This window comes from Argentina silus (assembly GCF_951799395.1).
Source record: "Argentina silus genome assembly, chromosome: 22".
Lineage (NCBI taxonomy): Eukaryota > Metazoa > Chordata > Actinopteri > Argentiniformes > Argentinidae > Argentina > Argentina silus.
Window position 1 is genome coordinate 13,783,386 of NC_139676.1, and position 10,000 is coordinate 13,793,385.

At 51.2% G+C, this 10,000-nt stretch overlaps 1 protein-coding gene across 1 annotated transcript in view; it reads right to left on the bottom strand.

The window, feature by feature from the left end:
• pkd1a (polycystic kidney disease 1a) overlaps positions 1-10,000 on the bottom strand; it is a gene marked incomplete at its 5' end in the record, with an annotated part of 62,349 nt that overhangs the window by 25,703 nt on the left and 26,646 nt on the right. Inside the window, 4 exons of the mRNA XM_083693657.1 lie at positions 2,406-2,558; positions 5,555-6,133; positions 6,455-6,955; positions 7,240-9,845. Coding sequence (XP_083549783.1) covers positions 2,406-2,558; positions 5,555-6,133; positions 6,455-6,955; positions 7,240-9,845 — 3,839 coding nt within the window. The remainder of the gene's footprint in view (positions 1-2,405; positions 2,559-5,554; positions 6,134-6,454; positions 6,956-7,239; positions 9,846-10,000) is intronic.

Consider the following 10,000-nt stretch of genomic DNA (forward strand, 5'->3'; position numbering starts at 1 on the left):
AGGGAGACAGAATAAATGGGTGGGTGGAGAGGGGGATGGATGAATAATAACAGGTCAAGTAGCACGAACCCCATCTCCCTCTCTCCATTTCTGGTTTGGTCTGAGAAACCGTTGACAAGTCACATTTGGAGATATATCAGTTATGCAAGGTTTCCATTTCGCTGACGAGACACAGTCATGACAAGTTAACCATACACTGACAGCACTGACTTCTCAAAACAACGAGAGAGAGAGAGAGAGGGAGAGAGAGAGAGAGAGAGAGAGATGCATGCATATCACATGTGGGCTAGAATTTACATTACATATTGTGTTTCACCCCAATAAATCTGCCATAATCCCAGGCCTCTAAGTATTCATAATAACGATGAAGACGCAGCTGATGATGTCGCCGCGCGGCGTCTCTCTCAGCGGAAGGAGAGGAGACCCTAAGAGACCCTCGGAGAACGTCGCCAACGCCCCAGCGTCCAGTCAGATCCCTCCGAGGAAGTCTTCTCCTGACCTCACGCTTCAGGAATGCGCTGGAAGCGTGTCCAATCAGAAACACATGGGCGGTGCCCGTCGTCCTATGGCGTCGGGCGTCAACTCCTGATGGATTTATCATGGCCACTTTTTAAAATTATTATTATTTATTTTTTTAAATATGGTTTTTAGGGACATATTCAGCTTATTGGGACAGAGCCAGTAGAGATTGACAGGAAGGATGGGAGAGAGAGAGAGGAGGGATGACATGCAAGATATGTCGAGGGTCGGAATCGAACCAGGAACCTTGTGGTTACGTGGTAAGCGCATTAGTGTGCTACGCCACTAAGCGCCCCCACTTAGGCCTATTTTAAAGCTTAAATCTGCACTCTCTGATTAAAGCTCCACTATGTACTGTATATTTAAGTTTTAAAAATAGGGTTAAGTGGCCATGGTAAATGGTTAGTGATTGGGTACCCTGAGGGGGACTATGCATAAAAAGTGGTGTAATTTCTGAATGGTGTAACCAATATGTACACATTCTATCATCAAATGAAAGCTGAGAATCTCCACTTTAACCTCGTAGTAATTGTTTGATTTCAAATACAAACTTTTGGAGTGTAGAGCCAAAAGAAAAAAAAATGCTTCACGTGTCCCATTACTTACGCACTCTGATTCATTCAACTCAACCGTACAGCTCTGATGTTAGAAAAGTCCAGCTGCAAAGTGGTGCAGTTCAAATGATTGCCACAGGGCGGATGTAACTGCAACATCAGGGGCGTATTTTCAGAAATAGAGAGAGAGAGAGAGAGAGACCTAGATAGAGAGAGAGACAGAGCAAGCAGGCGAGGGATTCTTCTTCCACAGTTTAACATTCCTCTCACATATGGGCTGATATCCAGAGCAGTCCCAAATAGCATTCCTCTGAGCCTGGGGTTTGAACACAGCTCTGTCTCAGCCATTCCTTCACCCCTACCAACCACCACTCACATACCCTCCCTGCAGGCAAACAGTGGGACTTCTCACCGCCCTCAATGAGAACCTAAAGCTGTTTATACAACAAAACATGGGCGGATGGAACTGCAGCACAGCACTGAAGCATCACCCAGCACACACGCACACACACACACACACACACACACGCACACACACACACGCACACACGCACACACACACACACACACACGCACACACGCACACACACACGCACACACCACTTTCCTCAGAGAATTCCTGAGTGAGGTGTTAAATGTTTCCCTTTAATGTTTTTTTCCTGGAGTTCAAAAGCATTGAAAAAGTCACAGGAGCAATTGTGCTTCATCAGCTCAATGACTCAGCTAATTGCTGTGGTTTGGTGGATCGGGTAATTACAGAGAATAAATCATGAAGGGATCACACACACACACACACACACACACACACACACAAACACACACACACACACAAACACACGCATACACGCACACGCATACACGCACACACACGCATACACGCACACGCATACACGCACACACACACACACACACGCATACACGCACACACACACGCATACACGCACACACACACACACACGCAAACACGCGCACACACGCACGCACACAGGCACACAAAACACCTGATGCTTAGTGATGTAAACACGATTAAACACACTTTAAAAACAGCTTGAAAGGAACCCAAGAACAGTGCGTGATCAGAATAGGCTTGCATATGCTAATGTCCTGCGTGCGTCAGGAGAAGGAGAGAGGGACCAATGATCTCATTTGGCTGCAAAAAGAGTTTTAAATGATTTACATACGCCAGCAAAAAAGTACCAAGTCTCCTTCAGAAGTGGACAACACCAAGAGATTTTGACATACTAAATTGGATTGTAAACATTTAATCTGTCTGTGACTGGAAGCAAGTCAGTGTGTGTGTGTGTGTGTGTGTGTGTGTGTGTGTGCACTCACGATCTGCGTTGTGGACTCTGGCGCCATGCCATCCTTGCTGACGGTCAGGCTGAAGGTGTACTCAACATCAGCATCCAACTCAGAACCAGAGATCCCCAGCACAGGGCCGTTAGAGCCCAGTCCAAAGTTCAGACTGGAACAGTGGGACACACCCTGTGAGGGAGAGAGAGAGAGAGGGAGAGAGAGAGAGAGAGAGAGAGAGAGACAGAGAGAGAGAGAGAGAGAGAGAGAGAGGGAGAGGTAGAGAGAGAGAGAGAGAGAGAAAAGAGAGAGAGAGAGAAAGAGAGGTAGAGAGAGATAGGTAGAGAGAGAGAGAGAGAGAGAAAAGAGAGAGAGAGAGAAAGAGAGGTAGAGAGAGATAGGTAGAGAGAGAGAGAGAGAGAGAGAGAAAAGAGAAGGGATTATTGGTTTATGTGTCCTTTTTTTTTTTTTTTTTACCACATCCATCATTTCATGACATATGTATGGGGTGGGGGTGGGGGTGGGGGTGGGGGGGGGTGGGGGTGTTAGCATTTTGCCACTGAGTTGAACAATAACCAGAGTGAAGACATGGGATATGCCGACTAAAGCGTCTTTCAGCGATGCCGTCTTTTCAAGAAGAGCTCCATTCAGTAGCAAACCAGTTTTCTTTACAAGGTCAGCAGTGTCTAAGAACATTTATTTTTCTTTTATTCTGCACTGTTCTGTTTTTTTCTCTCTCTCTCTCTCTCCTTTTCTCTCTCCTTTTCTCTCTCTCCTTTTCTCTCTCTCCTTCTCTCCTTTTCTCTCTCTCCTTTTCTCTCTCCCTCCCATTCTCTTCTTCTCCCCTTCTCTCTCTCTCCTTCTCTCCTTTTCTCTCTCCTTTTCTCTCTCTCCTTTTCTCTCTCTCCTTCTCTCCTTTTCTCTCTCTCCTTTTCTCTCTCCCTCCCACATGAACTCTCCATTTGCCCGCTTCTCTCCTTCCCTTCACCTCATACTGTCACTCACCTTCCCAATGCTTCACATTCGTTTTCTCAACCTCTCCATTTTCCCCTTTACTCAAACACATTTCTCCTGAACACTTCAACTCTGGTTGGCCTCTCTCCCTGCCTCAACTCTGGTTGGCCTCTCTCCCTGCCTCAACTCTGGTTGGCCTCTCTCCCTGCCTCAACTCTGGTTGGCCTCTCTCCCTGCCTCAACTCTGGTTGGCCTCTCTCCCTGCCTCTCTCCCTGCCTCAACGCAGGCTGGGCGGGCGCCCCTGCCCCTCTGTCTGTGTTCTCCACATCTAGGGGTGTGTGTGTGTGTGTGTGTGTGTGTGTGTGTGTGTGTGTGTGTGTGTGTGTGTGTGTGTGTGTGTGTGAGTGAGGCTGTGGAATGGAGTTTATCTCTTCATAATTACAGAACCATTAGACGCCTTTTACCCTGCCACTCACGCACGCACGCACGCACGCACGCACGCACACACACACACACACACACACTCTCCCCTCTCCTGCTGCACACACCCATCCCTTTGGGCCCTGTATAGTTGTGCTTTGCAACGACGCCAGTGTGTGTTCTTGCCAGGCAGAGGCAGGGACACGCACACGCTCACGGCAGCTGATTCACACAACACAAACATACACACACACACACGCACACACACACACAAACATACACACACACACACACACACACAAACATACACACACAAGCACACACACACACACACGCACAAACAAACACACACTTTCTTCACTGAGTCATACACACACACACTGACACGGCCCAAACTCTCCTTCCATCTCAGGCCAAGGCAGTACTCGCTGTATTAACAAGCATATACTCAGATGACCGTTGCATAACATTGCACCAGCATAATCTATACATTCCGTATTCAGACTTCTCCAAATTCTCCACTAAAAGCATAAAGAAGCGTTTGAAACCGAGAAACCCAGGGGAGAGCGTCAGGATTGGTCGCTTTCCATCTGTCTTGTCTCAAAGAGGCCCGTACACCCACTACCCATAAGCCAACACTGGCGCGAGAGAACTCCCTCGTTTAACGGAGGGGGAAAACGAAAACGACAGGCGCATAAGAATCCCTCTGTAACTGCGCGGAGGGGAGAGAGGGGGATGGGGGGAGAGAGGGGGATGAGGGGAGAGAGGGGGATGGGGGGGAAAGGAAAAAGAAAAACAGCTAAAAGTTTTATTATATTTTCCAGTTATTCTGCTGTTTCTGCAGCGTCGTTTTTTTTTCAGTTGAAGAGAACATTTTAATAGAGGTAGAGCGGCTTATAAACAGACTCTTATTTCAATAACAGACGTAAATTGGGGGGGGGGGGGGGGGGGGGGGCTGGGGGGGGGCAGAGGAAAGAGGGGGCATGTTGAAAAAATGTCAACAAACACCAAAGCAACTTAGTAGTTGTATTTGTGCTAATACTGTATCAGTCAGTCGAAGACTCACAACAGTCGAAGACTGAGAGTGTGACGAAGACTCACAACCATCTGATCAGTATCCTGTCTCACTTCGCAGCATGGTGCTAGGACACAAAGAGAGAGAGCGAGAGAGAGAGAGAGAGAGCGAGAGAGAGAGAGAGAGAGAGACCTAGAGAGAGAGAGAGAGAGACAGAGCAAGCAGGCGAGGGATTCTTCTTCCACAGTTTAACATTCCTCTCACATATGGGCTGATATCCAGAGCAGTCCCAAATAGCATTCCTCTGAGCCTGGGGTTTGAACACAGCTCTGTCTCAGCCATTCTTTCACCCCTACCAACCACCACTCACATACCCTCCCTGCAGGCAAACAGTGGGACTTCTCACCGCCCTCAATGAGAACCTAAAGCTGTTTATACAACAAAACATAGAAAACTAGAAGAATCCAACTGTGAACAAACTCGGATGAGAATGTAAAACTTCTTTTTGATACCCCACACTTCAAAACTGCCTCTCTTTCCCCTTGATGGAGGACGAGAGAGACAGATCTCAACAGCGATATCATAACAAATAGAAATGTGGAAAAAAACAACAACAATAACAAAAACAACATTCTACCAAATCTATTCAAATCCAAACCATCTGCCTGTTCAGGTCCGAAGCCTATGTCTATACAGGTGCTTCTTAAAACCCCACCCACACCACACCCACACCCCACCCACACCACACCACACCCACACCACACCCACACCACAGGCGTTCAGCAACCGTGTCCTCACCTTCGAGGTGCTCTCGCACTCCCAGTGATAGTGAAGCAGTGACTGGCTGTCCGGGTCCATGTTGGGGTCGTAGGACTGTTCGGCGCTGAGCTGCAGGTCCTGGGTCCTGGACCACACCCGGGAGGTGCCGCCCTCGATTATAGGCACCAGCTTGGCGGCCATGACGGACAGCTGCAGACATGCCGCCTTCCTAAGCGGCACGCCCTCGTACGACAGGGAAAACACCAGGGTGTAGTTCCCCGCACGCAGCGCCATCTTGGGCACCGAGAGCTGCAGCCGTCGTACGTCCACTTCTGCGGGCAGAGGTACCGTGGGGATCTGTGACGTCGCCCTCTGGTGGTGGGATGGTGAATCTTCGTCGTTGCAGTGAGGGGTGGGGAGGATCTCCCATAGGTACTGGGCTCCGTAGCGGGCGCAGCCCTTCAGGTCCACGCTGGCTTCTACCAGGGTGGGCTGGTAGCACCAGATGGCGAGCCGCGGGGCTTGGACCACCTGCACCTCCGGTTCCTCACACTCCAGAACCCGGATGTTCACCTTCACCTGAGCTATGGTCCAGCTCACCAGGTTGCTGCAGTTCACCTGGTAGTTGTGAGAATGATTAAAATCAACGTGTCTGCATAGCACCTGAAGGTAGTAAGTTAAATCATACTTGTAGTAGAAAACTGTTGTGTCAAACGGAGGAAATGTCTTTAAGCATAATTTCAAGTCAAGACTTAAAAAATGATATTGATTGCTAAGGCTCCACAAACGTTTAGGTTAGTCAATGGAAACAGTGCTACTAAAATGTAAAGTGCACAGTACAACAGGCATTACCAACATTACCAACATTACACGTTGGTAATGCTATAATAATGTTATGAAACATTGCAACAAGAAGTGACTTTTTACAACATACATTACCTGAACCTGGTAGTGACCGGGGAGGGAGTACACATATCCGACAGAGGGGGTGGTAGAGAGCCGGGGCGTAGAGCCATCCCCAAAGTCCCACAGGTAGTTCACCGAGGTGGAGCGGGGCCTGACGCTAGCCGTTAGCGTCACCGTCTTGTTGATGAAGGTGTCTTGCGGCTGCGCCTCCACCCCGACACCCGTCAGAATGTTCTGGACTTGGATGTGTTTGGTGATGTTCTGGCCGTGGAGGGAGTTGAACACCCTCAGGTAGATGGTGAGGGAACCGACTTCGATGGGGGTGTAGGTGGCCTCCTTCCCCACGTGGGAGGTGGGGTGGTAGTGGTGAAGGTCGAAGGTCCACAAGAAGGTGACGGGCTTTCCGGTCAGGATGTCGGCCACGAAGGTCTTCTTGACGCCCACGGGGATGGCGGCCTCGCAGCAGTCCAGGATCCTCAGTCGGCTCACGGGCTCCATCACCTCCACCTGCAGGTGGCGCCGCTCGGAGCTCACCTGGAGAGGGAAGGGTTTTACTATGATGTGCGCAGAAGTGTTGCAAGTACAATCCGAAAGATCTGTACAGACAATTGCTAATGAAAACGCGAATGAAATGAAGTAAAGAATCACCGTAGATTAAAAGTGTCACCCTGACACGTATTGTTTTTCTAAAATATTTCACATTGCAACTTTACAGGTCATGAAACCATAAAAAAGGAAATTCATCATCTATGATAAACATCAGAATTTGTTTCCATGGAAGTGCGGTCTTTAACACCATCATAACTCAGGAAGCTCACCTTGTTGTGAGCTGTCAGGTTGACCATATAGGTGTCGACCCGGGCGAACTGATGAACGTAGGTCTGGTTGAAAGGGATCACGGTTGAGTCACCGCTGATGCTGAGAATGAAGCTGACGTCCGTGCCTGAAGCCACCGCGATGGTGAACTCCACCCTCTCCCCAACCGCTGCAATCCTCTTGCTGACCTTCAGGTCGAGCCCCTGGATCTTATCCTGGACGAAGAAGTCTCTCGAAACGGCTTCTCCGCTAACATCATTCGTGGCGTTTAGCTCAACTGGGACCCGCCCGGGTTTGAGGAAAACAAGGGATGCCCTTTTCCCCGTTTCTATTCGTCCCGGTAACAGCCAGGTCCATGTCACATTGGTCCCGGTTCTTATCACGCCCTGGAGGGAAACATTGACGCCGGTCGCCACAAAGTTCTCCTCGGTCACGTTTGTGGATGTGAACGTGACCCCGGCGACCACTTCCTGCACACTGATGACATCAGACACCGTCTCATAGCTGACCTTGTTGGACACCTCCACCCTGACCAGCTTCAGCCCCGGACTAGTGAACGCATGCACCACTGAAGGCTCGTTCCAAGACAGAACCCCCCCCTCTGCCATCCACCACCGGTACTGCAGGTCTGAGCCTTTGCTCACGAACACAGTCATGTTGGTAGAGGCGTTGACCGCGACTGGGTTAACACTGGTCTGTAGGTCAAGTTCTCCGACCGGGTCTAAGAAATGGATGGTTCTGTTCACTGTTAGTTGGCCCAGGAGGTTTGTAGCCCTGAGCGAGACTTCACAGGGCCCCGGTGTGGGAAAGATCACCTCAATGGTCTTAGCGCTACGGTTGTGCACTGCACTGAGTGGTTCTTGCTCTCTGAGGTAATTCCAGCTGAAAGACATGTTGGTTCCTTCCCTCAGCCAAGCCTGGAGGTGGAGAGCGCGGTTGGTAGCGAAGCAGCAACCTCCGCCCCCCCCTCCCGTCTCCTCCTCGGCCACGATCTGCAGCCCCTCCAGCTCACGCTGCACGTAGATGAAGATGCTAGCCTGTGCCGCGCCGACGTCGCTCTCCGCCGTCACGATGATGTTGAAGGTTCCCACGGAGCGGAAGGTGTAAGAAACGTTGTGCAGCCCGGGAATGGAGGTGCAGTGGTCGCACAGGATCCAGGAGTAGCGAACCCCGTCCCCTTCCTCCAGCTGGGCCCTGAAATGGACTGAGGAGTTGAGCGGAACGTTGACCAAACTAGCGTTGACCGCTAGGCCGCGTATGGGGGCTAGCACGGACACAGACAACTCAGTGCGGTTACGGCTAACAGCGTTAGCGGCCGTTAGCGTGACATTGAAGTCCCCTGAGGAGTTGTAGATATGGGTGAAGTTTGGGCCAGTGAGGAGGATCCCATCGCCAAAATCCCAGGTGTAGAGGACGTTGGGGGACAAGGAAGAGGCGGTGAACAGGTAAACTTCCCTCAGAGTCAGGTTATTGAAATAGGTGCCGTTGTGTTGTACCAGAACCGGTCCTACGGGCCTCTGGACTTCAATAAGAACACTGTCGTTACTACTTGAGATGTTGTTGAAGACAGTGACAGTCACCAGGTACTGACCGGGACTCTTATAGGTGAACGCTATCTCCTCAGAGCCCTGGACAGGAGCGGAGTCATCCACCCCAAAGTTCCACAGGTAGGTGTAATCAAACTCTGGACGGGCACTGGCCCTGAAGCGACTCTCCTCCCCCAGGCTGAAGTAACTCTTCTCTAGGGTCAGGTTCACGTTAGCCACCGCCGGCTGGACACACACCCAGGCGAAGAAGTTAGCCTTGTTGGCTCCGCTGGAAAGCAGCAGGGAGAGGTGGTAGTCCCCGCTGTTCAGGTAGGTGTGTGTGACTCCTGGGGTTCCGTGGTGGGTCTCGTTGGGCGTCCCATCCCCGAAGCTCCACTCGTAGAGGTGGGAGGAGGCGTTCCCGGACACCAAGGCCTGGAAGGAGATCTCGGTGTGCTCGCGGACGCACCCGGAGGGCTCCAGCCTTACCACCTGTAGCACAAACACCTGGACAGGTACGCTGACCCACTGGGCGCTCACCGCGTTGGCCGCCGTGACGTTGACGGTGTAGTTGCCGTCTTTGACGTAGGTGTGCAGCACCAGAGGCTCAATGGAGGTATAGGCGGCCCCGTCGCCCATGGCGAAGCACCAGGTGACATTGTTACCGGCAACCAAGCGGGCGGACACCTCAGTGGGGGTGTTGAGCTCCGTGGGAGCAGGGGCGAACGCTGTTAACCCCTTGACCTCCTCGTACACCAGCATGTCCGCGCAGGCGTCCGTCCAGCTGATGGTGTTGTTGACGGACACACAGACGTTGTAGACGCCGCTGTCTGCATAGGCGTGTTTCACTTGCCTACTGGTCCCCTGTTGGGGGGCGGAGCCGTCCCCAAAGTCCCAGATGTAGTTGATGCTGTAGGCCGAGGGCCAGGCGTGAGCCTCGAAGGTAGCCGATTGGCTGGCCATGAGGAGGCTGGGGTCGGTTATGATGTCGACGTGTGTAAGGACGCTGTACACGTGCATGTCGATCCACTGAGTCACGTTCTCGTACCGGTTCGACACGGAGACCAGGACGGGGTAGACTCCTGCAGAGAGAGAGAGAGAGAGAGAGAGAGAGATGGAGGGAGAAAGAGAGGGAGAGATAAATGGAGAGAGAGAACGAGAGGGGGAAGGGGGAGGGAGAGAGAGAGAGAGAGAGAGTGAGTAAGATAGGGGAGTCATCATCCATCGTCCATATCTG